This window comes from Haliaeetus albicilla, chromosome W (assembly GCF_947461875.1).
Source record: "Haliaeetus albicilla chromosome W, bHalAlb1.1, whole genome shotgun sequence".
Classification (NCBI taxonomy): domain Eukaryota; kingdom Metazoa; phylum Chordata; class Aves; order Accipitriformes; family Accipitridae; genus Haliaeetus; species Haliaeetus albicilla.
The window spans coordinates 3,031,082-3,058,228 of NC_091515.1; the positions used below are offsets into that span (position 1 = coordinate 3,031,082).

Here is a 27,147-nt window from a genome sequence, read left to right on the forward strand (position 1 = left end):
TGTCTTGGGCAACACCTGATATCTCAGTGTACCATGGCCAAATCCTTTCGAGCGCAGGTCCATGTAGGACTTGCACCCCAATTTCAGGGTAAATAGGATGTAGAAGGAGGGTTTGGCATCCAGAAGATTCCTGGCACAGGGGATTGGATGTGTGGGATCGGGACACGGGAATCATTTAGCTGCAGTAGGACGGGTATGTGGGTCTAAAGTCCCAACCCTGTGTGCAGCTGGGGTTAATGCATCCTGTGTTTGGGATCCAAGTGACCCCACCCCAAACCTGCTGAGAGGCAGAGGTTTTTTAAGAATTATCATTTTATTATTATTTTAATACTTAAAAATTATCATTTTATTATCATTATTTTAAACAAAATAAGACAGAACCTCTTGCACGTTCACTCAGGTGGCAGTTTGTGAAACTATTTGGTCACCAAAAATTGCATTAAAAAAGTAATGTTGGTACCTGAGCAATTAATGTAACTTAAGTGCAAAAATACTTCGTTAAATTTTTTTTTTTTTTTTTTTTTTCCTGCAAGAGCTGTTCTGGCTGTTGGAGCGGAACCAGCATTTGGGTGTCTTTCACCAGAAACAAAATTTTAGTGTGTTTGTTAAGATATACATGAAAATAAAATAGCATATGCTCCTAGAACTGGAAGGTGGACTTTGTTTCTCAAATATTCCTGTAGCCCATGCAGACTACAGGAAGCCCACAAGGAGGGTTCCTCCAAAACCTCCCTGCACCTCCTTTGCATGCCTGACCGCAACTTTTTGGTCCGTTTTCTCACCGTCCAGGTTCCCAAAGGCACTGACCAGAACTGGGCGCAGAAGCTGTACGACCGGCATGCCAGCAGCCAGCACTTCCAGAAGCCCCGCATGTCCAACACCTCCTTCATCGTCCTGCACTTTGCCGATAAGGTAACTGGGTGTGTGTTGCGTGTGCTGGGACTTGAACGCAGAAATGGGAAATGCATGGAGGGGGGAAAAAAGAGCTTCATGAAGGAAAATTAGTTTATAGCGCCGTTGAGCTGCTTTTTGGTGATAGGCATGCCTGGTTGGCAGTAATCTTGGTTCGGTGCTCAAATCTAGATCAGCTTAAAGGACTTCAGCGTCCAAACTATTGCGCTAAGCTTTAAATAGTTGTGCTTTCTAGAGGAGAGAAAAATCCTCTTTCTTAAAGCTGCGGCAAAATGAATTTCTGTAAGGGCAGCTTGACTGAAAATGTATTGGAAAATGGAATTATTTTTGAAAAGCAGGAGCTGCGAGCATGAGCAAGGCGCAGTGGGGAGGAGCGTGTGAGAGGTGACCCTGTGCTGATCCCACCCTTATGAGGGAGAAAATGCCAACTGTGGGACTCTAAATCCCAGTGTCTGGTCCTATAGGGTCTTGTCCATGAGCTCCAGCTTCATTGAAACCTTGATGTGATAGATGTCACTCACAGCAAATAAGAATCTTAAAACCTTGCAGTTATCCAAAACACATGTTTGTTGGAAAGGAAAATGCAAGACCAACGTCCAGGGAGCCAGATGACACGCAACTGCTGTGATCCTGTATAGGTGCTTCTCCAAACCAGGTTTGCCCTGGATGCAAGCAGCACTTCTCGTGGCAAAGGCTGATACTCGCCTTTCCTTAGGCATGTGATTTTGCACATGTACCCTTCACGAACGATAGGTCTTTGCAAGTTTTCCCTCCTTTTTTTTTGTGGTCAGTTATTTCAGCCAACTTCAAATGTAAAAAAATAATATAAAATTTTCTTCTGTCCTCTCTAAATTCTTCTTTTGCATCCCAACCCTCTGCAATTTTAAAACCAAAAGACTTACAAGAGATGTAGCCAGGGCATCTTTTGAGGTTTACTGATTAGCTTGCAAGGAGGTCAGGAGTAAACAAAAGAGTCTGTAGAGGTACTGATGGTCTTTGCATTTTTACCCCTGGTTTCCATGGAAGTGCAGTTGGGTGTCCCATACAGAGCAGTTTAATGACTAAGAAACAATCTATGTTTGTGAGGGTTAATGCATCCTGTGAGGGTTTTGCTTTCATTCAGATTCACTTTCTTTGATAATAAATGACCTTTAAATTCCAGTTGTTTCCACCCCTTCTCCCTCTCTGGTTTTTCAGGTGAGCTCCTGACAGTAGGGGAGCAGTGGGACACAGCACCTTGTCCTTGTGTGGTTGGACTTTACCCTCTGGGCTTCTTCCTTTGTCTCTTGCTAGGTGGAATACCAGAGCGAGGGATTTCTGGAGAAGAACAGGGACACCGTGTATGAGGAACAGATCAACATCCTGAAAGCCAGCAAGGTAAAAGCAATGAGTCGGAAGGTAATTAGCATAGCTGTTTTCCAAAGTGTGAGCTTCATGCTTGCGTTCCCATGCTGTGCCACAGCACATCGTGTAGGCAAAAGTGGTTGGAGGCACCTTGCATGAACAGCAGCAAAAAAGGCAAATAAATGGGATGTGGAGGAGGGAATAAGGGGGGAGAGGAGGGATGAGGCTGCTAGTCGCACCCAGGTGTGGATATGCGTGGTCCTCTGCTCTCCTTCACCCTGGTGTCAGTGTCCTGTTGAGGTGCATCAGAAAAATCCTTTCCCAACCTGCTGATCCTCTTCTTTTTTTGTTACCGAGAGCAAAAATCAGGAACAGTCAGTTATAGGGCACTGTAAATCCTGCTTAACTCTTGGAGCTCCCCACCCATCACCTGGCACCGAAGGAATTCTCAAAAGCATGTGGAGCCACAGGTGATCCGGGGATTAAAAGCCATGGTCAGCAGTATAGTTTGTATATTATGGGTAGCGTTGCTGACTCTACCGCCATTCTGTATGAAAATGGCTGTTCCCCTTAGCTGTAGTCCATCATACTTGGCCCTGCAGCTTTTAATTACTTTAATAATTAGTATGCAAAAAATAGTGTTAATATACAATGCTAGAAATCTAATGTGAACTCTGCTGCTCTAGAACTATTTCACACTGCTGCCGATATGTAATATTAACAAATTAACACATATTGATGATCACACTTGCTGTTGCTCCTGGATTACAAGATTTTGTGCAATGTACCTTTCCTCTCCCAAGTATTGTACAAACAACTTGTCGACACCTCACTGCATCAAGTGCCAACAGACGTACTGACTGACCTCGAATGCCAACTCTCCTGGTAAAGAGCTTTTTGGCACCTGAGGTTTGAAGTCTCCGTTAGTCCTGAGGGCTTTGAACTCAGTGGGGTGTTGGAAGCAGAAAAGCAGTAGCTGTGGGATTCTGCAGGCTTCAGCGTGGGTCGTGCCTGCAGTAAACGAGTGCTTGGCAAGTGGGCTTCAAGTTGAAGACTTTACAGGTGCATGTATGAACCGAGCAGATTTTACACTGACTTCCAGTACTGCAGTCGTCTTCTCCATGAGCACTTGGGTGTTCCCTCTGCACTTGGGTGGGTTGGGTTAGAAGTGTCAGTAACACAGACATCTAAGGATTTTCAAATCCTTGTTGTTTAAAACCAGACCAAAAATTCACCCTGCAACCTTTCATTGTCAATTAATGAGTTGAGACTTTAAATTACCTTAAAACTGCCAGAGGCAGCTCTATTATTAAGAAGTTAGTATGAAAATCCAGCCCTGCAAAGTTCATCACACCACCCAGCAGCCAAAATCGAGACTGCATGACTCTGGGGCACCGTTGTTTCCACCAGACCTTGTGTGTGGTGTAGGGAAGGAACTTTTCTGCTTATCTCCAAAGCATTTCAAAGCTTCTCCCAGCATGGGTCAGCTTGTTAACTTGCATATATTTTTTTGCATAACAAATTTTGAATCCCCCCTGCATGTTGCAAGCAGATGCATCAAGTATCCAGATTTCTCCTTTTTGTGCTACCCTCCCTTGGGTTTATGTCTGGGTGTGACCTTCCAAATGCCACCCTAAATAGAGGGAGGAAGTATTATTTTTAGGAGCATTTTAAGCAGGAGTTTGTTCCTGGCAAAGTTAAGAGAGATGAGAATGGGAAATTAATTGAGCATTGTCAGTGTCTTGCCCTGCATCTCAGCAATGAATTCTTATGAAGATGGCAAGGTAGCAATTTTCTCATCCATGGGGGTAGTTGTGAGTCTAATAACTCTGAAGCTGGGCTTTAATAACTCCCAAATCAGGAGCTCTGTGTGTTCGGGAAGCTCACAGCTTTCCCAGGGTAAAAACTGGGCATGATTAGAGCTTATTAGAAACGCCAGGTAACTTGCAGGAATAATTGATGCTGTGTGATGAATTATTTAGCCAGTGCTGAAGTTGCTGTTGTAGGTAGTGCTGCAGAACTGGTCGTGTCTGATAGGGATTTCTGCTTGACTTCTCCCCGTAGGTGCAGAGGAGAGATGTAACTCATTGGAGTGGTGTTGTAGAGTGGTGGGGACGGTGCCACCTGCAACACATTCCTTAAAAAAAAGAATTTTTAAAAAAATGCTGAAACAGGTTTATTAACAGCATCTCCTCCTCTTCTCTCTCTCATATATAGGGACCATAACATGATATCAGAGCAGGCTGTGCTTCGGTTTAATAGCAAAAAAAACCCCGAGCCCTGCTCCTTGCAACTGATTTGCTTGACCTAAAAAGCCATTAATGTGTATGCCCCAGGACCAAAGATTTGGGTTTACCTGGCCTGCAAACTAAGCTAATGCTCCTTGGGATCAGGCATTAGGACCTTGTGAATTCACGGTGGTGGCTCTGTAGATGACACCAGCATCTGCATTTGTGAGCTAGCTTAAAAAATTCTCAAATGCACTTGGCTCTGAGAATCTTTGGGTGATAGTTTGATGAACTTCTGCCTTTGAGCCATTTCTTTAATGACATGGGAGCGGTGGCTGTTGTCAGTCCGTGCCGATGCTGTGCTGTCCCGGGAGGAAGAGCAGCGTTTCCCTCAGTAGGAACTTCCTCACCCTCTTCATGCAAAGCCTCCAAGACCTGATTTTCTGTTCATGCTTTTGCTAACCATGTTGGCCAGCAGATTCAGTTATCCTGATTTTTTTTGCCTTTCACCTGCCATGTCCCCTCCAGGGGTATAAACAAATAAGAATTTTTTTCCTTTTGTTGTAAAAAGCAACCTGGTTTCTCTGAACCAAAAAGAAGAGCAGTGGCAGTGCCGAGCCTGCTGCTCAGATGTGTTAATTTGACTAAAACTTAAATTTGTGCTGCAAAAGGCTGTGCTGCGAGGACTTTATCCTGTACTCAGGATCAGGCCTGCATACAGTATTCACTGTGTTCTTCTTTATGTTCCCACTAAAGCAATATGCACAGCAAGGGGGAACACTCAGTTTAACTCGGCAAGGACTTAAACACCTCTCTGTCAGCAAGTGCATCACTAGTGAAGCGCTCCCACCAAGGCAGAATTGCATTCTGCTAATTAGAATGCCATTAATGCTGTCAACAAGATGGTGAAAGAGACTTTTTAAAGGAGCTAATTAGTTTTGTTAGTGCTGGTCAGCTAAAACAGTTGAGAGTTGATGTTCTTTGAATTAAGGAAACAGATTTGAATACTGATTGAAAGCATATGGGCATGCTGTTAAGATATTATATTCCAGTTCTCTATAATTATGAATTATGCACTAGTGGTTTTGACTCTACCAGTTGGGAAGGAGGGATCTGTCCTTCTTGTTTATCCCCCAGCATCCGTGGAATAGCGTCTGGGCTGCTAAAGATGATTCCAGTTACACCAGTCTTGCATTACGCAAGCTGAAAGCTCGCCTCTGAGGTTCTTGTTGAGTGTTTGTGCAGGAGCGAGTGCTCCTGTTATTAATAGCAGGTGGACAGAGGGGTCGATAGTGTTCACAGCTATGCATTGAGAAGGTATTTTGAAATCTGAAATTACAGCTGGGGGTTTTACCACATTGTTAAGCACGAGATAGTAAAGTGGAGCCTGTGTTGGATATCTTCCAGCATCAGGCACATGCCACCCAAACTTCCCGTGTTTGCAGGAATCAAAGCACCCAAGACAGTGACATGTCATCGAAGTACAACAGCTGTCAGGATGTCTTTTGTTGAGATGGAGGGTTAGGCAAAGAAGGTGTGAACCTTTATCCTAGTAGGAGTTGAGTGAGCTGCAGAGATAAAAATAAAAGCTGTGAGTATGAAGCAGATCCTTAGCAGGTGCTGTCCTGGAGCCTACAAGCAATTTGCTAATGTAATGCAAACAGTTTCCTTTCCACAGTGGTATTTAGGCTGCCGTGCTAGCAAGGTGTGCGAACAGTCTGCGGGACCAGGGCTGGAAATGTTCCTGTCTTAGTCCAGGGATGTGGCAGAGAGCCAGGCAGCCCTTTACAGCACCAGACTGTTACTGTCTATAAAGCAGTAAATCTCTGCATTTTTCTCGGGATCTTAATGGAAATACAATGAAGTTTGGCTTTTGGAGGAGCCTGGGATGGAGGCAAGAGTGCTGTGCGGTACACTACTGCCTCGTGTCGGTGTTTTTTTGCATGGACGTGTCAGGCACAGCGTGCCACAGAGAAGGGAAGCGTGATGCTGGTGCCCTCTCCTACAGATGCTCCGGAGCGGGCATTTCTGGTGGGCTGCACGCTGCTGGGATGGCATCATGGGTGCTTTGGCAGTGTCACCAGGCTGGAGCCCAACTCAGCTTGGTGATAAGTGAAATCCCACCCGGTGACAGTGATTTTTCTCACATTTAAGAATTTACTATTTGAATGTAAGTGCAGCTGTAACGGGAGCCAGTGTGGGTGCATAGCCAGATTCGAGATGAGAAAATTTAACAGCCCTGCTAAACAGACCAGATTTATTGTGATTTAGTATTCAAGTTCCCTAGCCTAATGCAAATTTGAAGATCCTTCCCCTTAAAAAAAAAAAAAAAAAAAAGGCATTAACTGCATTTGCCAGCTCACCTGTTCTCCCGTTTATGAAGCGGAAATGTTGCTGCTGGCTTGCCAGAAACCCCAGACTTCAGGGATCCGAGGAGCTAAATGCAGTGCTTCCAGGGCTGCAGAATGGCAGCCCTGCTGTCACCTTGCTTGTTCATGCTGAAATACAGGTAATTAGTGAGGAAGTGCTGGTGTCTCTTAATTGTTTGGAAAAGCAAGGGTATCTCTGGGGCTGTGGTGGGAGCGGGCTGCTGCCTGTTCTCATGGGGAGACCCCGTTCCTGGGGCATGAGCTGTGCAGGCAGCATCCTTGCTGTGGTCAGGACTGGATGAGTACCTTGAAATGAAGCCTGGGAGCAAGAGTCAGTTCATGTTCAGGAGGTTTTGTGCCTTGGACAGTGCTTCAGTGATGCAGCCTTTCAGCTAGCCATCCTCTTTTTTTTTTTTTTTTTTGCTTGTTTGATTTAATGTGCACATTTCAAGGTTTGATGAACTACAAAACAGAATGGCCAATGGTCCTGCTGACGTGGTTTATGTAGGCAACGCTTCTTGCTTTTGCTTTATTGCCCTTTATCCCCTTCCTGGTTTCAGATGGGTAAAAAATGACCAGAGCAATGTGACTTGGGTGGGTTCATTCAGCAAAGAGCAGGGCCAGAGGTGCTCAGGCATTGTTTTTCGTTTTAGTATCAAATGGTGGCAGACTTATTCCAAGATGAGAAGGATGCTGCACCCACCACTTCCATGGCAAAAGGAACATCCAAAATCAGTGTCCGTTCTGCCAGACCAGTGATCAAAGCTGCCAATAAGGAGCACAAGAAAACTGTGGGGCACCAGGTAATGTATGATTTGAGTTGACGGCAGGGGAACGGAGCGAGTGAATCCAGACGCATTTTTATAGTTCAGATTTTGTTTCTTCCATTTGAAGCAGAGATAAATAAAAAGCTGTTGTGTGGATAAGTGAGGAGACCTTCCTGTGACCTGGGTTGAGGATGGGAACAGTTTGGCTGTTGCATTTTGGACACCTGCTAGCAGTGTCTCTGGAAGAGCAGGCTCGAGTAGTCTTGACTGGAAGCAGTTGAGACATGCTCTAAGCAGGGCGGAGGCCACTCTGGGATTCACTGGACTGTGTCCCAATGTACTATGGTGCTCAAAAATTGCACAACTTGAGAAAAAGCATTTTTTTCCCCTGGGTGGACAGTCAAGCAGTGCAACAGGGGCCTAGAGAGGTTGTGCTGTTTCCACCCTTGGAGATTTTCAAGACTCAACTGGGTAAAGCCCTGAGCAAACACTTGTTGCTGTTGTACATCATTGAACTGGAAGCCCTCAACCCGCCAGTGTCTTCTCTGAATTGCTCCTGCATGTGCCAGGCTGACGGGGAGGTTCATGCTATGTCACATCTGGAGGCTGGCACCGCAGGTGGTTTGCAGTGCCTGCCAACTTGGGTTGCGCCCTACAGCACCTTCATCCCTCTTCAAAATGAATGGTTTTGTCTTTCAGTTCCGCAACTCGCTGCATTTGCTCATGGAGACTCTGAACGCCACCACCCCGCACTACGTGCGCTGCATCAAGCCGAACGATGAGAAGCTCCCCTTTAAGTAAGTAGGCTTTCAGATGAGCAAGTGGGTTCAGCATTACAGCAACAGAGTGTGCTTTGGACTTGACTTCTTGCTAAAGAGATTGCCCCGCGTTGTAATGTTGCTCCCGTAACTGGAAGGTCCCCGTAGTTTGCTGGAGTCAGTTCTCTTGCGTTTCATTATGTGGTTTTTATGCCCCTGAAGGGAAGACTAATGCAGGTCCTAGTAATTCATAGATATAATCTACTAATACTGAGCATCCTTGCTTTGCAGTAGTAGGGTCTTTGTACAATTTCATCTCGGAATCACTTTGATTTAAATAGTTGCAGTACTAAACAGTGAAAAGTAGCAGAGAAAGAAGTGGAAAAGTGGAGATAAGTAGTTTGCTTGCAAAATGGCTTGTAAAATGAACAAAAATGTCTTGGTGCTTCCAAAATAAATGTGGAAAAAGTAAAGGCATGACTTGTATCAACATCAGGCAGTTTTCCAGGTGAGTGAACAGCTGAAGCAAAAAGCCAGTCTTAATCTTCCTCTGTAGTTCAGAGACATATCTCAAGCTGTGAACATTGTGAGCAAATAGTTGTTAGCCTTGTTTAACCTCTTGATAATGTATTTGTACCCAATTTTGTTCCCTGTAACTCCAAAAAAGCCTGGCCATTAGTATGCAGGGCCCTCATAGATCTCGTTGTGATGTTGTCTAAAGGTGCTGGCATAAACTGCAGGTGGTGACATTTAAGAAAGCAGGTTATGACTGTAACCCATAAGCAGGGAGGCATTGCCCTCCAGCTGATGCAACGCACTCTCAGTGCTCCCAGGTGAGCGTGGTGCCACCTCAGAGTTCAGAGACGGCTCCAACAGCATCCTGCAAAGGAGGGTGAAGCATCCGTAAAAAGGCTCATCCTTGGTCATGGTATGCTGGTGGATGTGTATCCACCAGGAAGCTTCCCTGGCTTGACTCTTCTCCCCTTGCAAACAGCAAAGTGAAGGATATTAATGGTTAGAAGACATTCAGGAACTGGCTTATGTTTAACTGATTCATTAGATGATTAGTTAGCAGCTCTGGAGAAGGCTACGTTGGCTGTCTGTGCTGGGACGGCAGTTTCTGTGGTCTGTTGTATCTATTTCATGTGCTGTTTTGTAGGTACAGCTTAGGGCCTCAATCTCTTGTTGCCTGTTGCGGAGGTTGTTCATTTAAATGAAATTCAGGATTACACTTTTTGTTTGATTGCTTTCTTTAGATAAAGCACAGAAGTATTTTTCTAGCTTTCTGTAGTGAAAGTGTGGTAGATGCTCTGTATGGTGAAATAGCTTCACCTTTCCAAAGGGTGTTTCCAAGACTCCGTGGACCTCCTCACCTCTACTTTCAGCCCATCCATCTTCACTTCTTTGCCTTTAACTTTACAATTCAGTTTTTCATGTGATGCTCAGGATACAGTTAATATCATTTTATAAATGTGCAAGCTCCTGGCTGTCAAGGTGTAGTAATTATCTAAATGAACTCCATTGTACTTCTAAGATGTTATGGGTAGCAAATACCAGGAGGATAATTCTGCTTGTGTCTGCTCGCAGTCTGACTGGTGACTCGGTCCGATGTGATGCTCCCCATCTGGCCAATGTCAGAGCTGTCAAAGCTCAGGATTTTGGGAACAAAGGGCAAACCAAAATAGACACAAGAACAGTTCTGGAGGAGCAGTGTGCAGGTGTCTGTCTGCAGCCAGCAGCTTTGCAGGAGTCACCATGGGCTGGAAATGATAAGAGGGTGCTTTGGTGTGGGGTGGTGGTGTTGCATCCCCATCTACAAGCCAGAAAGCACTGGTTCAAGTGTCTTGTACTGGGGGTTCTTCTGCAAGAGATTATCTCCCTCCTCACCCATCGTGGATTGCTTAATTGAAATTGTAATCTGCGAATCTTGGTCAATGTTGATCTAGCTGCCACCAGCTTGAGTAATTTGTATCCTTAGTGTGGCTCAAATAAAGTCTATTTGCTTGTATGCAAAACTTGGGTCTGGAGAATACTGGGATGTCTGTAAAGGAGTCTGCATTTCAGAGGCACTTGTGCTGAAAAACACATAGTGCCAGGAGGCATTAGTGAAAAGAAACATCAGTGGCACCGCTCTGACTTAATGTTGAAGTGGTGTCTTGTAGCATGCAGAACACTTGGTGTTATGTTTGTTGTTCAGTGAAAAAACACAGACCTTTTTCTCTTCCTAAACCACAACATTTTTCAGCTCACAAGAATGTTACCTTTTTGCTAAAATGAGATGTTTAGCCTGGAGAGAAGGGACCTAACAGCAGCCTTCTTGTACTTACAAGAGCTACCAAGAGGACAAAGCCATGCTTTTCACAGCGGTGTGTGGTGGGAAGACAGGAGTCAATGGCCATAAATTGATGTGAAAGATTCAGACTGGAGATAAGGAAACACTTTTTTTTTCTTTTTTTTTTTTCTCTTCATGAGGACAGTCTGTCAGTGGATCAGGCTGCCCAGAGAGGTTGTGCAACCTCCATCTTTGGATGTTTTCAGCCCTTGACTGGATAAAGCCCTGAGCTATGGGTCTGCCCTCATACCTGCCCCAGCTTTTGAACATAGGAGATTGGACTAGAGACTTTACATCTTTGAGGTGAGAGGTGTCAGACTTCCAGCCTGGAGGAAATGTTGGCACCATACAGTGATATTTGCTGCAGCTGACTGCAGGCTGTGTCTGAGGTTGAACCCTCATGGAGAAGACCTCAAAGAGAGAGGTGTGAGGGCAATGCCTGATTTCAGCTTGCACCTTTTGACAATTTTCCTTCCAAATTCTGTTTCAGGCAGAGTTTGTGATCTCTTACTTGGGTTTCCAGGCCAAAAGCAACCTGTGAGGCGCCTCTACCTGCCATGGCAAGGAAAAGGAGTTCATAATAATGTGTGTTGTCCCACTTTTAAGCTCTTTATTTCAGCCTCAGTCTGTAGCTGGAGTTGTTGCTAGAAAGGGTCCTGGCTTTCCATGCTGATAAATGACTGCAGCCGCTCTGGTTACTGCTGTTCACCCCCACTGAGCAGGGCTTGGCCGTGTTGCATAAGGTTCCCCTCGTGTACGACGTAGATTGCCCTGGGATCTTCCAGGACTGAAGGTTTCCCCGTCCATCTACCAGTTCTGTTTATTATTTATTGTTATGGAAATTGTACCCTTGTGGATTCTTCCTTGAAGTGAGTGACAGCCAAGACTGATTTTTCCACCCTGCATCGTGTTTGCGGTGTTGTAGCGAATAACTTGCTGTGGACTTGACAGGTCCAGGGAATTTAAAAATGCACAAAGTAGCAGGGGACTATTTCTTATGCTGCTTTTGCACAGCAGAGGCCGGGCAGAATTATTCATGCAATCTTGACCTGCAGGTATAAATACTTTGGGCTTCCAGGAAGGGACAAGCAAGTACCTGAGAAACTTTAGTTCCTCGCCCTTGTTCTGGAAACCTAAGACAACTATGGACATCTACATCTTATGAGTCCAAGCTTGATCCAGTGACCTCTTCCAGGGTCCAACATCTTGAACTCGAGAGCTGGGACCTCTTTGTGCATTTGGTGTCGAGGTGGAAGGAGGGAGGGAAAAATGATGGGGGCCGCTGGTACCTGCATTTTGCACAAAGATAGACTGATCTGAAAGCCAGTTCATGCCAGGAACCAGAGAGAGCATGGCCCAAGTATTCAGCTGCAAGTGGGCACAGTTTTTTGGCACAAATTGCTGATGGAAATGAGCTGCCGGTGGTAAAGGGTAATGCCAGCTAAGAAGAGGAGGGCAGACAGCTGAGAGCAGAAGTACCTTGAATTTCAACCTGATGCCTACCAAAGGCCTTTAGTCTGGATCATGAGCACCACTGTTCTTGGTAAACTTAACAGTCTGCAAACGTGTGGGACCTGTTAATTACTCGGTTTTGGTACGGACTTGAATATATCAGATGTATTTTGCTGTTGAATTCAACTTCTTTCTGGAATTACGTTGTTGCCCTTATAGCTGCAAAAGTAGTACTGTCTGGTTCATCAGGCAGCTTGTGGTGGGGTAGCCTGTTCCCTTCTTTATCATAATTGTGTTGCTTTACATAGCTGGATAGATTATGGCTCTGGAGAGTAATTGCAGCAGATTGTCATCTTGTCCCAAGAGTACCACTTGGCACTGATAGTAGGGCAATAGCAAGGTCCATTGCACTTGAAAAGCACAACGTCTTGTGACACAGAGAGAAAACGTGTGACATTTTGTGCAAGCTGTTCCCAAAGCAAGGCATGGGATTTGTGGTTATACTGAAGTTTGTGAGGGAATGGGTATGGACAAAAGCTATCCATGGATGTATGGGTTTCTTCAGCCCTTGTACTAATGATGCGAGCAGAGCTTTTTTCCACAAATCAGAAGCTAATTCCCGTTCCCAAAAGAGTCGGTATCAAGTTGTTTCAGGCAACAGTACGTTTTTCTTGCAGCATAGTGTACTGATGTGGGTATAAAGGACTGAATTCCCTAACCTGCACTGTGTGTATCAGCAGGGTCAAAATTAGAGATATTGCAGAGGATGCCAACATAAATGTTCTCATGGATGCTTTTAGATTGATGTGGGTTCCTCCTCACTGTGTTAATCTCGATCTTAAATATAATTGCAGATTTGATCCGAAGAGAGCGGTACAGCAGCTGAGAGCTTGTGGAGTGCTGGAGACCATCCGCATCAGCGCAGCTGGCTTCCCGTCCAGGTACCGTGCTGGGAATTAGGTGTGGTGTTGTGCTGCTGGTGTGCTTTACTCAGCAAGTTCATCATCTGGGGCAAGGGAGGGAGGAGAAAACACTAGTGTTTTCAGGACAAACAGGGTTTATTTAAGCTGGTTTACATCCAGGATAGATTTTCCCCTTTTTATATTTTTTTCATTTTGCAAAACTCCCATTAGGTCCTGGGTTCCTCAAATTGAAGAGATTCGTTATCAAGTGATGAGCTGCAAAGTGAGGCTGCCAGAGGGTGTGTTGTGTCATGTTTCAGCTGGTCCTTTTGGTTTGGTCCTGAGAAGTAATTTGATGTGATGAAATCTCTGAATGTGCTGGTGCATGATAGATAAAGGAATCCAGCTTTGATCCCACACGAAGGTGGACAGCCAGTAACAAGATAATGTCTCTGTATCCTCTGCATCCAGCTTGCCTGGGAGCAAGTGTTGCCCTAGAGGACTTCTTCCCTGAAACTCCCCATACAAAAGCTCCTTGCACTGTACGGTTTGCCTTCCTTTTTTTCTTTTTTTTTTTTCTTCTGACTTCAGACTCCTGCTGCAATAGTCATTTTGGCCAAAAATTTTTTGGTTATACTTGCAGAGAAAGAAAATAAGAGTTGTAAAATATTATTGCAGACTTTCACACTGCACATCCAAAGCATACTAGGCTTCAAACGCTTACATCTTAAAAAGGAAAGGCTATGGGTGGTGTGGCTCTTGCTAATTGTGATACAAAATTCAAAAGAGGTTTTTAGGGCCTAATAAATCAGAAAACATAAACTATAAATAAGCCCTGAAGATGGCAAGGGCAAATAATTCTAAAAATGCATCAATTGCGTTCTAGTGCCAAGCAGCTTTGTGTTAATGTCAGCATAGCCATCAGCCTTTTTATATGGAACAAAGGAGTTATAAATACACGCAGTAGAGTCGGCTAAGCGTGATGCTGAACACCATGAGAAACTCCCTGTCCCGGTTTTTGGGGAGGAGTGTGCTGCCTTAGTAGTTACTCTCATCTTCTGCAAAGCTGCAAACAGCCTCTGACGATAGCAGCTTCTGCGCGTTGATGTGAGGTGGTTCTGCTCCACTTAACGTCTGTTGGCCAGTGACCTCCATGGACAGGCAAAAACTGGTGATGGGATCTCCCTGGCCAGCTGAGCTCAACTACTTAAGAAGGAAAAAAAGAAAAAGAAGAAAAGTTTCATGGAAACCAATTTCTCTCTCTCCTCTGCCAGCGTGAGAGGGTGGCAGAGGTGCGTGGAGATTTGGGTCCTCATGTTGAGGGTCTGGCCCTGTTAGAAGATCCAGCACCACCTTTGGCTCCCATCTCTGAAGTCTTCAAGGAAGTAACTAATAAAAAGTTGCTCCTAAATTACATGATCTCTAAGGCGTGGACGGAAATGAAAAACCAGCCCACGGGTCAGGTCTTTCATTATCTTTGTTAAGGTAGCCACAGGGTCAAATCCATCTGTCTGTCCTCTAAAGCCCTAAAGCAGTGAAACAGCTGTGGTTTCATTTGGAAAAGGCCACAGAAAGGCAGTTTTGTGCTCCTTAAGCAAGTTGTCATGTTCCCCAGTGCAATGGGGGCTCCTGGCCTCTGCAGTTGTGGGTCCTGGGGGAGGTTTGGGGAGCTCTGAGTTGAGGGTTGTCCATGGGTTTTGCTACTGGTCTTACCAGAGTTGCAGGGATACCCTGTTCCTCTCCATTCATAATTTTCCTAACAACTCGTAGCATTTTCCCATCTCTGCTCACTTAACTCTGCAGTTTAGACCCTATAGCACTCAAATAGATGTATAATTAGTAACTGGTGAGGGGAGAAACCACTGCAGCACCTGGAGATGAGCCAAGATCTATTTATGGCAAATAATTGACTGGTGCAAAGACCACTCCATCCCAAAAAACTCAAAAGGGATGATGCTTTTGGCTCTGCTTGCGTGCTTTTGGTTATGACGTCCTTTTTTTCCCAGGATACTAAGAATACAGAACTCTTCCATCACTGCAAGTTGTCAGCTTTTGTTCTTCCTCCAGGGGGAAAAAAAAGGGTGCAAATAGCTACTTCAGCCTTTCAGGGTGACCTTCTCCAGTTTGGGACGCTTCAAGGACAGATTTTTGTTTATTTTAATGTTTCTGGAAGATACTTGTATACATGAACAGCTCTGTGCTAAATAAGATACTCACTTTGACTTCTGGTAGTTCTTTGCCCTCCTTGGTCATAAAATTCTAGTCTTGAAAATCCAGACCCAGGAGTTGGGCAACATTAAATATACAGATTATGAATAATCTTTCAGTGAATTGGCTTTATAAACCAGCTTGGCAAAAGCTGCTTCCACAGGATCTTATTTTGTGGAAAATGTAATAGATGTTTCAGTTCTTTCTGAATATTTACATCCATACGATCTGTCTCGGTTTTCATCACAGCAAGCAATGATTATTCCTCTGTATTTCCTTATATTTTGAGACAAGTTGGATTATAATGGTTGATTAAGGATAAAACCAAAAAGGAGGGTCATTGCTTTAAACTTAAACCCTGTGTGAAGGCTATAAATTTAAACCACTTAATAATGGAAAACTTGATCTTTGTGAGTTTTGCTTCACTTGGCTCTGTGCAATTTAGCTTTAGAGCAACAGGGAATTTTCAAAATGTTTTATCTCAAGAGAAGTTTTATTACAGAAACAGGAGAAAATGTAAATATTACAGGATGAAAATAAACATGTGAATATTTTCCAGCATACTGTCGGAAGAGTAACTTCTGAGAGTGGTGTGGCTTTGGGTTAGAGATCTCTGGATAAAGCCACCTCCTGCCATTATTTCATGCTTTTCCATCACTTTATGGGTTGAAGAATTGAATGTTTTGAGGCTTTAATTGTTGGGTTTTTTTTTTACCTGGTTCCTTTAAGGAAAAAAAAGTTTTAATATAATTTTCAGTGTTCTTCAACCCATGTAAGTCATGATATATTCCCACTGAAAGATGAAGGCTCGTGCTCCCCACTTTGGGTACACCTGGCTTTATTTTATCATTTCCATGGTAGGCTGCACTCTGCAGCTATCTCAAGTAAATTGAAAATATATCATTTGGTTTGAAATGTTACGCAGCAGTTAAGAACTGCATTTGTTAACATGTACATAAATGGCTGTGATGAATGGACTGTCTTAGATGAGTAGATAGTAAATCTATCATCAACTTCCATGGGTAAAGCATGGAAGAAGGCTCTGTACTATAAAACCATTCATCTTTTTTATAGAAACTGGCTGCATAAAGATCAGTCTGTAAAGAATTAATTGGTGCAGATCTCCATTAATAACAAAATACTCTTTAAAACAAGTTTTTAACTTGCATTTTGTTGAAACTACGGGTTTTTTCTTGCTGTTTCTGGTGGTTTCCAGTCAGTGGTAAAATGGCAGTGGTCTCCCACTGTGCCATCACTCTGAATAACATTGTCATTGCAGTTTCTCTAAAATACTCTTATTGTAGTTGTTACGTATGAAATTTATTGTTTAAGTATTCTTGGCATTTGCCTGCTTCCTCTGGTTGCTGGAGCTGTCTGTCAGATGCAGCATCTTTGTATCAATTCAGTATGAAATCACAGCTGCTAAACTCTATAAACATTAAACATTCATAATTGAAATGTATCATGGGCATCCTTGGATATAAATTTTTTTTTTTTTTTTGGTAATGTGCCTTTAGCTGTCTTGCAGTCATTTCAGGGAAACAAAACCTATAAATGACTTTGGCTGCCAGCAGTTCTGTTTGCCTACTTCCCCTACTCCCAACAAAGGTGTAATATGTAAATAGAGGTTTTTTTCCCCTCATTTTGCTCTTTGAATATATTCCAGATAATTTCAGGCCATGCCAGCCTGCATGTTTTAGAGCTAATTGAAAGGAAAATCTGTTCTGCTGCAATAAACAAGGCAAGAGAAATTTTCTCCCTGAACCGCAGTTTCTAAAATAATTTCATGTCAAATCTTGACTCAAATGTTCAACCTGCATGCCCCCAAAGAGGCTTTAGCTCCTATAGAAAGATCAATATAGTCCACCTTCTTACTGCTTAAAATATCGATCCCTTCAGGGGAAGGTACCACGTGGTGCTGGCAGGATTTCATACATGAAGCCGGGTTTGCTGAGCAGATGGTCACTGGGATGGTCTGGGGTGATGGGGGCTGGTGAATTTATTTACCCTTAATGGAAAGATTTTGCATTCAGTTATTTTAGGCCACTGAAGGAAACTGTATTATGGTTAAGTCATAAAAGCTTCAAGCTCTTATTATACTCCTTTCAGCTCTTCATTCAGTACCACTGAAATAACATTGCTGTAATTGCCCTAAAACAATAGGCTGGAGGTATTTTGGGCAGTTGCTGACTGCTTGGAGAGATGCTTTTCAGAGGCTTTTTCAGGAGTCAGAATTCGCCCCCAGTTTCTTCCCGGAGCCCTCCCTTTAATTGCGAGGTTGTAATAAATCCAGTTGGCTCTGAAGCACGAGGGCTGCTCTCGGGTTCGTAGCCCCGTGATTTTGGGCAGGAGCAGCCCCTTTGCTTTGCACCCGCTTGTAGTTTTCTGTAAAGCATCCAAGTCTTGTTCTTTAAACCGCAGATAAAAAGGCTTAATTTGTAGCGTGCGTTATGGCTTATTCCCTCTGTCTAATTCCTGTACATGACAAAGAAATTGCTGGGTTGACCAAGTTTCCTGCTCCTGGCCAAGCCCTTGAGCATCCTCCTTGCTGCTCTAGCCCAAGGATGTTTTTCTTCACAGGCATAAGTTATTTTCTTGTGTCCTTCCATTCCTTTTATTGCCTCTTCCTTTTAGTGGCCTGTGCTGACTTCAAAGCAAAATTTTGATGTTTGGGGCTGCTTGTGCTTGATCTCAGCCCTGAGATTTTTTTTTTTTTTCTTTCCCCTGGGAAAGTTTGAGTAGTATCTGTCCAGTCCTTCATGCCTCCTTCTACCTCTTTCTCAGTTGTGCAGGTACAAAAATCCTCCTGGTTACAGCTCTTTGCCTACACCACCTGTCTGGATCTTATAACTTGATAATTATAAGGAATCGTCTTTATTTAGTGGCCCTCGGTGGTTTCCAGCTCCTAGCAATGAGGTGTGCATGGGCTGTGTGTTGTTGAGCAGCATCCTGAAAACCTGAGATCTGCTTTTAATTTAATACCTGTCAAGAAGTTGAACTGAGGTATAACCTTTCCATAATCTCTCCTGACCTTCTAAGCTGTAGGGTAACATGGCACATCTTTTGTCTCGCGCTGGGAATTGCTTTGTCGTCTAGCAGGAGGGAAATAAGTTTCCTCTTTCTTCCTTTTCTCTGTTGAAGATGCAGATGTTGAACCTTAAAAAAAAAAAAAGTATGTGTGCAGAAGAATAAAAAGTGTGTGTGCACTAGAGCATTGAGCTTCAGTATTTCTGCACTGGAGAGATCTCTGTTGTAGGGTTGGGGGATCATGTTTTTTTCTCTCGGAGCACATAGTTATAAGGTAATTTTATACTGCTTTGAACCTGAAATGGTTTAACAGGCATGTTACATTACACCTGAGTGCTTTAATTGTTCCTTTTTTGGGGCGGGGGGGGATCCTGTAACAACACCTGTGAAACCCTGCAGCTTGCTTTTGCTTGTGAACTGGGACTGCAAATATTCCGGTGAAACTCCTGATGGTGCAACTGAGCCCTGGCGTGGTAGAACTTTTGTCTTGATATTCTGCAGACAACAATACAAGGAGCGTGATCTCAGGACTGTTGTTTCCTGCTAAATCGGCGAGGATGGTGAGGGTGCCTCGCTGCAGCAAGGGTGAAGTGGTGCCGTGCCGTGGAGGTGCAGCATTTGGCTTTGAACCTCTGGGAGATGTGGATAGACACCTATGGATGCCACTAGCCCAGCAAAACACCCCGACAGCAATCAGGGAGCGTATTCCCTGCCACTTCCAGTATCTCATGTGAGAAGTACTCCTAAAAAGTGAGTTATGTTATTTTATATTAAAGAATGACTCGAACGGAAACAAGTGGAATATTAGTTTTTACCACCTTGTGAAATGAGATGGACAGCCTCTGAAGGAAGACCCTCTATGTAGTGACTTACGATCCATTTTTAAGGATTTTCTGCAGTTATCTGACTTGTTTGAAAGCAGCTGTGGGATCTCCATCTCTGTCTTGGTGCAGGAAGATGATGGATTTTGCTGCTCTCTGCCCAGCTTGGACCCATGCCCTCAGTTAGGCGTGTTGCCTCTTCACCATCTGCTCTTTGCCAGAGGAGCCTGGGTGGCACCTGCAGGATGATTTCTTCCTCCGAATAGCAGCAGTTAATAACATCAGCCCCTAAACTGACTCTGGCAGGTTAATGGGAATACTCCCTCCTCTTTTTCTCTCCCCTGAGCTCTCCTTGGCTCGAGTAATACCTGAGGCAGGCAGGAGGTCTCCAGCATCGCACGCTTGGCTGCGTGCCTCGGGCACTGTGTGCTCTGCTTCTCCTCTCGGGTTTGATTTGGAACTGCGTAAAGCCTCAGACGTGCTTAAAATGAAAACGGGTTTTATGTGCACAGAGCAAAAGGATTAAGGTGCAGGTACAAAATGGGAAATGTAACTATAAAACGAAGGCATTTAGAAAGCAAAGAGAAAGCAAGTTTACGCTTAAGCCCTACATGACACAAGCCTGTAGTCTTGCATAATCTTTGTGTTCAGTTTTGCTCTACCTCACCCCAGAGAGAGCTCCCCGTAGCAGGTATCTTATCTTTTTGTTGTTGTTGTTGTTGTAAGTGATAATCCAGTACTTCTGGTTATTTGAAGGTGGATAGCCTTGGCTGTCTGGCCCCAGGGCTAGCCCATGTAGGCAGGGATGAAATGTTCACTAAATCTGGCTACTCCAGAGCTGCTCAGAGCAATATGAGTATGGGAAACCCTCTCATCACAACTCCTTTCTTGCTGCTGTCTTCAGGAGCTCTCAGTAGTACCTTTTGCTTCAGGAACAATGCTAAGGACTCTCGCTAGTTTTTGCCATTCCCATATTCTTTGCAAAACATGTTCTGGGTGCAATGTGTCTGTGCAGGAATTGTGTGGTACTTGCTAATCCTTAGCAGTCTGTCTTCCCCCCCCTTCTTTTTCTCCCTTCGTTCTCATTATAAACATTTTCTTCTATTGTGCTCTTTTTGTTAGAGTATTGCTTTTAATCAAACTGGCTTTCTTCCCCTGCTGCATTTTCTGGATTGATGTGAAACCATTGGTGGTGTATTTTGAAATATACACTATATTTCTGGTATGCTTATCTTACCGAATATCCCAGCTTCCAGCCTTCAAGAAGTTCCACGAGAGATGTAGTATTTTATAGAGACTGAAGTCTTGAACATGGGAGGTGCTCACGTGGTGTGACGTCTCGCCCAGCCCCACCACTGCAAACTGGCCAAGTGTAAGGACCCGTCACAAGCATCGCTCTGGCCCTTTGTGATTGACTTTGCTGTTTTTATCCCCCCTCTTAATCTCTGGAAGTGGAAAAATAGGAAGAATTGGGTGTAAGAACACAAGAATTAAGGCACGCACTCAGCTGCTGGAGGGAGGAGGAGATGTTCTGTGTGGCTGCTCTTCACACAGCGTGTTCTCATCTTGGCTGCCAGAACATCCATGTGGGTGAGGATCAGGCTCACAGATGGTTTTGTTGAGTGAGGCCAGAAATCAAAATCTCTGCAATTCTCTCCCATCTTCTTTTGACATTTGTTATGCATATTTTTTTGAAATAATGATGGCTGTACTTGACATTGCTGGAAGTGCCTGGTGTTTTAATTAAAAACTCAGGTTTTGAGGGGTCCATAACTCACTGTGTTAATTTGGAGAAGGCTGAAATTTGGCAGATGCTGTACCAATTTCAGGATCCAGTCTGCAGACTCTACATCTAACAGCTGTGGCAGGAGATCATATTTCCTAGCAGTAAGCTACAGTGCTCTAATTCCTTCAGTTAGTGTTCCATGTTTGGGAACTTCACTGCTGGTGACAGTGAGGCACCTTCCAAGTGGCTACTTTGTCTTTCCGGGGTCCAGAGATTTTGTGTTTGTTTTAAGGGTCTCGGCCATGGACCTCAACATGGACTGATTAGTGAATTAACTGATTCAAATTAATATTCAACAGAGTTTGGAAAAGCAAAATAAGGAAGAATTTCTATTTGATTCATTTTCTGTCATCAAGATTGCTTTTTAAATTTTTGGCCAAATCGGGAGATCCACGATCTCTTCAAAATTAACATATCCTTTCCAAAGGGAACAGTGTTGTTGCATTTGACTGGTAAAATGCAGTAGCTTGGGAAGCACATCAGGAGGAGTGAAAACAAGGTGATCCATGGTCTTTCTGTTCTAGGCTAGAAATGCACTGATAAGGGTGTTCAGTGGCAGGGGAGAGCTGAGAGTGGGGGTCAGGTTTGGTGTGTCCTGATTTCTTTCAGGTGGCTTTGATCGGTATACGAGTTTCATATTTGACTTGTCTGTGACTCCAAAGGCTTTATGTTAAGGAAATAATGCCCAGCGTGCAGACTAATCCTGTGTATACTTTGCTTTCAGATGGTCCTACCACGACTTTTTCAATAGGTATCGTGTTCTTATGAAAAAGAGAGACCTCTCCAAGAATGACAAGAAGCAGATCTGTCAGACCCTGTTGGAAGACCTCATTAAGGTGAGCTGGGACCAAATCTTTGGCAGTGATTTTTACAGCACGGAAGCTCGTGGCTTTGATATGATTGGAGTTGTTCTTCCTGCTCCTACTTCACCTGCTGCTCATGCAGGTGCTTCTTCAGCCTAGGCACCCTGGGGCTTTTTCCAAAATGAGATAGTCTCACAAGAAGGTAGCGAGAGCAAGCGTGACATGGGAATCTCATGATTGCAGTCAAGCTGAACGTACCATTTCAGTGCTGGTGAAGTCTGGAGTTTGCTATCGCTGGCTGTACATGGACAACCGGACACATTTAGAAAATTCATCCCCCCAACCCCTCCTTCTGGTTTTGGCTAGCTGTAGCTGTAGCACGTTTTAGAGGTCCAGCTTTTGACAACACCATGAACTTCAGTCAATCATTAAATGCCTCTTTGCACAAATGAGTAGAGAAAAATGCACTAAATGCCCTATCTTGACGTGTGGGAGACTTTTAATAGCAACTAATACGTAGAAAAAACATCCCGTAGATTGGGACTTTTTTTCCGTAAGCAAACAAGAAGTCTTTGCCACCTCTCCTCACCAAAACCTTACTACTCACTCATGTGCATTATTTTTAAGTTGAAAATGTGCATGCAAAGGTTTCTTGCTATTGAGCAGCCCAGAATGCGCACAGCACCTTCGCCAGGTTTTAATTTTTGATCTGTTTTCCTCATGGGATTTTGAGGAACTTACTCAGTTGGGTTCCTCTCTGCAAAAGCTGTTCTCCTTACACACCAAATGTTTCCCTTGGCTGCAGAGCCATTTGCAGTGCATGTATGACTTTGCAGATGTAAGCCTTAAAAATCTTTTCAAGAAAAATCTTTTCTTGAAGTCTTCTGGCATTGCATTGCTCTATTTAACTTTAAAGGGAAAAAAAAAAAAAAAAGAAACAAAACCCCCCAAACTAAAAACCACTCAAAATTTGTGTAAATATATGGAACTTAAGACTGAATCCGAGTGCTGTATTTCTCAATGGGTATATAGAAGCTCAAGTAGTTTGGAGTCTAATATCTTCATCACCCAATTAAGAAGAGATGCTAGCTAAGCTGATAAATTCGATTCAAAGTGGGTTTTTTAATCTGTATCTACTCAGCAACATAGACTGAAAAAAAAATATGTTTGCCTTAATTAAATTTAGTTTCCTTTATGCTTTTGAAAAGGATCCAGACAAGTTCCAGTTTGGACGTACCAAGATCTTTTTCCGTGCAGGCCAGGTGGCATATCTGGAGAAACTGCGAGCAGATAAGTTCAGAGCTGCCACAATCATGATTCAGAAGACGGTGCGGGGCTGGCTGCAGAGGGTCAAGTACAAAAGGTTGAGAAAAGCTGCAATGGTCATCCAGCGCTACACGCGTGGGCACCTGGCTCGGAGGTGGGTGCTAGGAAGCCCTCCGAGAAAGGGCTAGCTGGGAGGTCAAGTGGAAAACCACTTCTGGGCACTTGTGTTCTGAGTCAGTTCCATCTTGTAGGCCTTAGACTTGGGGGTTTCATATGAGAAACACTGAAAATGCTCTGTATGGGGCGTTGCCTTTCAGCCCTGTGAAAACAAGACCCATGTCGTGGATGTAGGTACTGTGGCAAAAGTTTCTGTGCTGAAGTAAGGACTCATTCCTGGCCCCTCTCTCCAGCTTTATTTGGGGGCAAGAGATTAAAATTCTTTGTCTCAGTTTGATTTCATATCTATATTGATTTAATTTCTAGGTGCTGAGCCAGGGCTATAGCATAGGCAGCTAGGCTGTAATCACCTGACTAAAGTACTCTGAGATATTTAAGTGGAAGTGTTTCAGAGAACTAATACTTTTCTCTGACTACCTCTGGCAAGGGGCATTTAGATCAGCCAGTTATCACTTTGCTAGTTGGTATGCGCTCCTCTTCTGCAGGGACCAGGTTTGTGCCTCCTTGGTATCCAAGGGGAGTTCTCAGAATTGATTTGCTGTATCCTTTTGTAATGAGAAAAATCACTCCAAATCACTGGCAATGGGGCTATTTACAGTACTGAATAATAGAGCTCAATTAACTCTCTGTGTGCAGGAACCTCAAGCTACCTCGTGTCGGTGGCTTGCTGGGATTTCTGTAGATATGCTGCACTGGAGAGTAGGCTGCTGGTAGGGGGTGTGGGGTGGGTGTGAGGGAGCAGTAAAGCAATATAACAGCATCCCAACACACAGGTCATCTTGCATCTTGTGCCCCTTATTCAGGTCAAACACTGCCATTCTCCTGCATCTAGCCAAGGTGGCTTCGGGCACTTTGCAGATAGGAACAAGGAGTAGATTTGGGTCCTTTCAGCTTTGTTTCCCTTCTTGTTTTCTGCTTAGAGAGGCTGTAGTGCGTTAGCTACGTTGTTTGGTTTTGAGCAGCAGCGTTCTCCCTGGCTCTGAGTTAGCATCTGCCCATCAGAAGTGCTACTACTTAATCTGCAGCCCAATTAACTCTGCTTGCACTTGGGCAACACGAGATGCCGCCTGTATGCTATGAGTCACTTCTTCACTCCTGATTGCTGGATGAATGTTGACTTCTATCAATTATTGAAGCAACTAAAGGCGAAGAACTTCCATGTTCCTTCCAAGGATTTCATCTAATTCATACCGTATTTTGGAAGAACATCAGAGATGCTCACTGCATTTGTGGTATTACTTGTGCTTGTGAAAAGGGATTGGCATCACAGAAGGTCTCAAATAAGCAAAGCTGGGCATTTTGTTGACTTTTAATTAAAACTGAGCACTGAGTTTTTCCTGTCCTCAGAAGTCCACATACTTCTTTAGGCTCGTGACTGCAAGTCCCTCTTGGCAGTCTTACAGCTCACTTGAAGACGAGGCAAATGAGATGTGAGCAATAAGAGGAAGGTTAAGAAAAAGGGAGAGTCGGTGATTAACTTTAGCCTCTCCGATAGGCTCTCCATGCACACCTACAGACTTGGACTCTATATATTTGACTTTGCATCAGCCAACCATCCCTCTAAGGAGGGGAGGAGGAATCCCTGGTGATGTCGAAGTGATGGGGTATGAGCTAAAAGAGAGGCTGGAAGCAGATATGCAGAAACTACCTGCTGCAGTGTTTCTTCAACATGATTTTCACCTCTTCATGCAGGTTTCATAGGGATGGATGTCATCTGAATAACTGCTTTCTCCTCTTTTTGGAAACAGACCATCCCTTGTCCTCTTTAATAAGCTCTGGTTCAGTGGGTCCTAATGAGAAACCATCATCCTTGATGAAGAGAATATATGAGCCAATCTGATATGGCTTGTACAGTTTTGATATGCTTTTTACAAAATAAAGAAGTGGATCAAATATCTGTATAATGCTTCATGCTGAGAGCAATAAATGCATCATGAATTCAGCAAAGCAAGCTAATTATCAAATTAAATGGAGGTTTTATGGGCATTTATTAACCTGTGTAACAGCAAATTGAACATGAATTCAGCTGGAGAGTGGGAGCAACATGGCACGGAGTTGACCATGTCCCTCATAATTTACTCTCTGAATTGCTTGGGGCTCTGCTTGTGAATGTTGCCAAACCACTGCACACTGGTTTAAATGTCAAATCAATTTGCTGCCATTTTCACTGAGACGGTAGATACCCTCTGCGACACTTGCTTTTTATAGTTAGGGAAGCGATGGAGCCAACCTGGACATTGATTGGCTCAAGTACGTAAGGCAGAGGAGTCCAAACCAAAGGAAAAGCTGGAAAATATTGTTTTTCATGCTGTTTAGGAGTAATGAGGTGTGTTGATTCCTTGTTCCAGTGCTCTCAGGTGCTGTGGATGCTGTCTGATTGCATATGTGTTCCCATTATTCTAATGGAGACATGCTATCAGCTGATCTTTTCTTAGCCCTACTGCTGGGATGGTCTTTCTTGAATACCATCAAGCTACTTTTGGACAAAAGGTTTTTCTCTCTTGTCCAGTTTAAAACTTATTACGACAGAAAGAAGGGAACTTTAGTTTTACTGCTAACCTTTTTTCTGTGCTTTGCAGACTTGCTGAGCACCTGAGGAGGACGAGAGCTGCCATCATCTTCCAGAAGCAGTACCGAATGCTGCGGATCCTCCGAGCTTTCCAGAGGGTCCGCAATGCAACCATCACCATTCAGGCTTTTGCTCGGGGCATGTTTGTCAGGAGGATTTATCGCAAGGTATGACTCCACGGAGTGTCTTTGCATTAGAAAAGAGCGGCAAGAGCCTTTATGTTTACCTCTGCTGGCATAGCATGGTGCTGTATTTATTGTGGGCATTTTGATGTTTTACAAAGCCGACAGCCGCTGGCGTTTCTGGAGAGCACACACTGATGGCGAGCATTGCCATTTAAAGTTGTACAAGCAAAAATTATTTTGGCAGCAGCACCCCAGCGGAGCAGCTAAATGAAGTTAGTCATTCAGATGCAGGAAGGCATTGTGGAAATCTGGAAATGTCATCTGATCTAACCTATACTCTGCAAAAACCTCCCTGGCAAACCGAATTTGTGTCTGAGCTGTGCTGCAGGTGCTGTTTCCAGTAGGGTAGGAAGAACAGTAGGGTCTGCCATAGAAAACATCAAGTCATTTATTGATATAAATCCCTTTTTAATTAGTTCTCTCCATTAGCTTTCTGTGTTAAACCAGGAGCTGAAAGCAAGGAAGCAAAGGTTTGATTACAGCAAGTGATACAGTGAGAAATCATCTGTCAGGAAACCGAGAACAGCTTTGGGGAATCTTCTGTCCACTCCTCGCATCCAGCCTTCCTTTGGTAGTCACCTAAATTTATGCCTAATTGTGGTCACCAGGATACTCAAAGAAGTCAGAGGCATGATGAGCCAGGAGAGGAGAGCCTGTTCCTGGAGATGATGGAGGTTACCTGGGCACCCGGTGACCCACTAGAGAGATCAGGGATGTCCTCTGAAACAGAGCAGCTGGATGCTGGTGATCAGGAATTTGTGCTGCCACTGCTTTTTCAGCATCTGTTTTTTAAATTGGAAGCCTCTGCAGGGGAGGCAGCTGGTCCAGCATTTAAACTCTGAGAATCAAGGCAACCCAAAATCTTAACAGGGTGTAGAAGTTGGCTGAAGGTCAGGCCTCTCAAATCTGAACATCCTTAATCTCTGGAGCACCTGGATATAGGTGTTGGATATAGGTGTCGGTTCAAGAGCACGCTCAGCAACAGATGCAGGGCTGCAGGTGATGCTCCATGGGGTCAGGGCATGCCCAGTGCCCACCAAGACTTTGCTGTAAGGCTGGGATAGGTCCCTGAGGCAATGCAGTAAGATTTCTTCTAGCTCTTTGGGCATCCCCAACTTTATCTGTAAGAGCGCCAAGGTTGGAGACATACAAAACTCGTTTCAGAGTAACTGGTACTGCATCCTAAGTTCACATAATCCCTTTATTCTAAATTAAAATTTGCAAGTGCAGAGAAAGCCTTA

The 27,147-nt window shown here is 44.0% G+C and overlaps 1 protein-coding gene across 4 annotated transcripts in view; it reads left to right on the plus strand.

The window, feature by feature from the left end:
• The window catches only part of MYO5B (myosin VB), a 151,963-nt gene that overhangs the window by 79,253 nt on the left and 45,563 nt on the right, over positions 1–27,147 (plus strand). For all 4 annotated transcript variants that reach the window (XM_069775237.1, XM_069775238.1, XM_069775239.1 and 1 more), the window contains exons 13-20: positions 790–912; positions 2,206–2,289; positions 7,507–7,656; positions 8,320–8,417; positions 13,017–13,103; positions 21,631–21,742; positions 22,918–23,129; positions 25,732–25,888. In XM_069775237.1, coding sequence (XP_069631338.1) covers positions 790–912; positions 2,206–2,289; positions 7,507–7,656; positions 8,320–8,417; positions 13,017–13,103; positions 21,631–21,742; positions 22,918–23,129; positions 25,732–25,888 — 1,023 coding nt within the window. The remainder of the gene's footprint in view (positions 1–789; positions 913–2,205; positions 2,290–7,506; positions 7,657–8,319; positions 8,418–13,016; positions 13,104–21,630; positions 21,743–22,917; positions 23,130–25,731; positions 25,889–27,147) is intronic.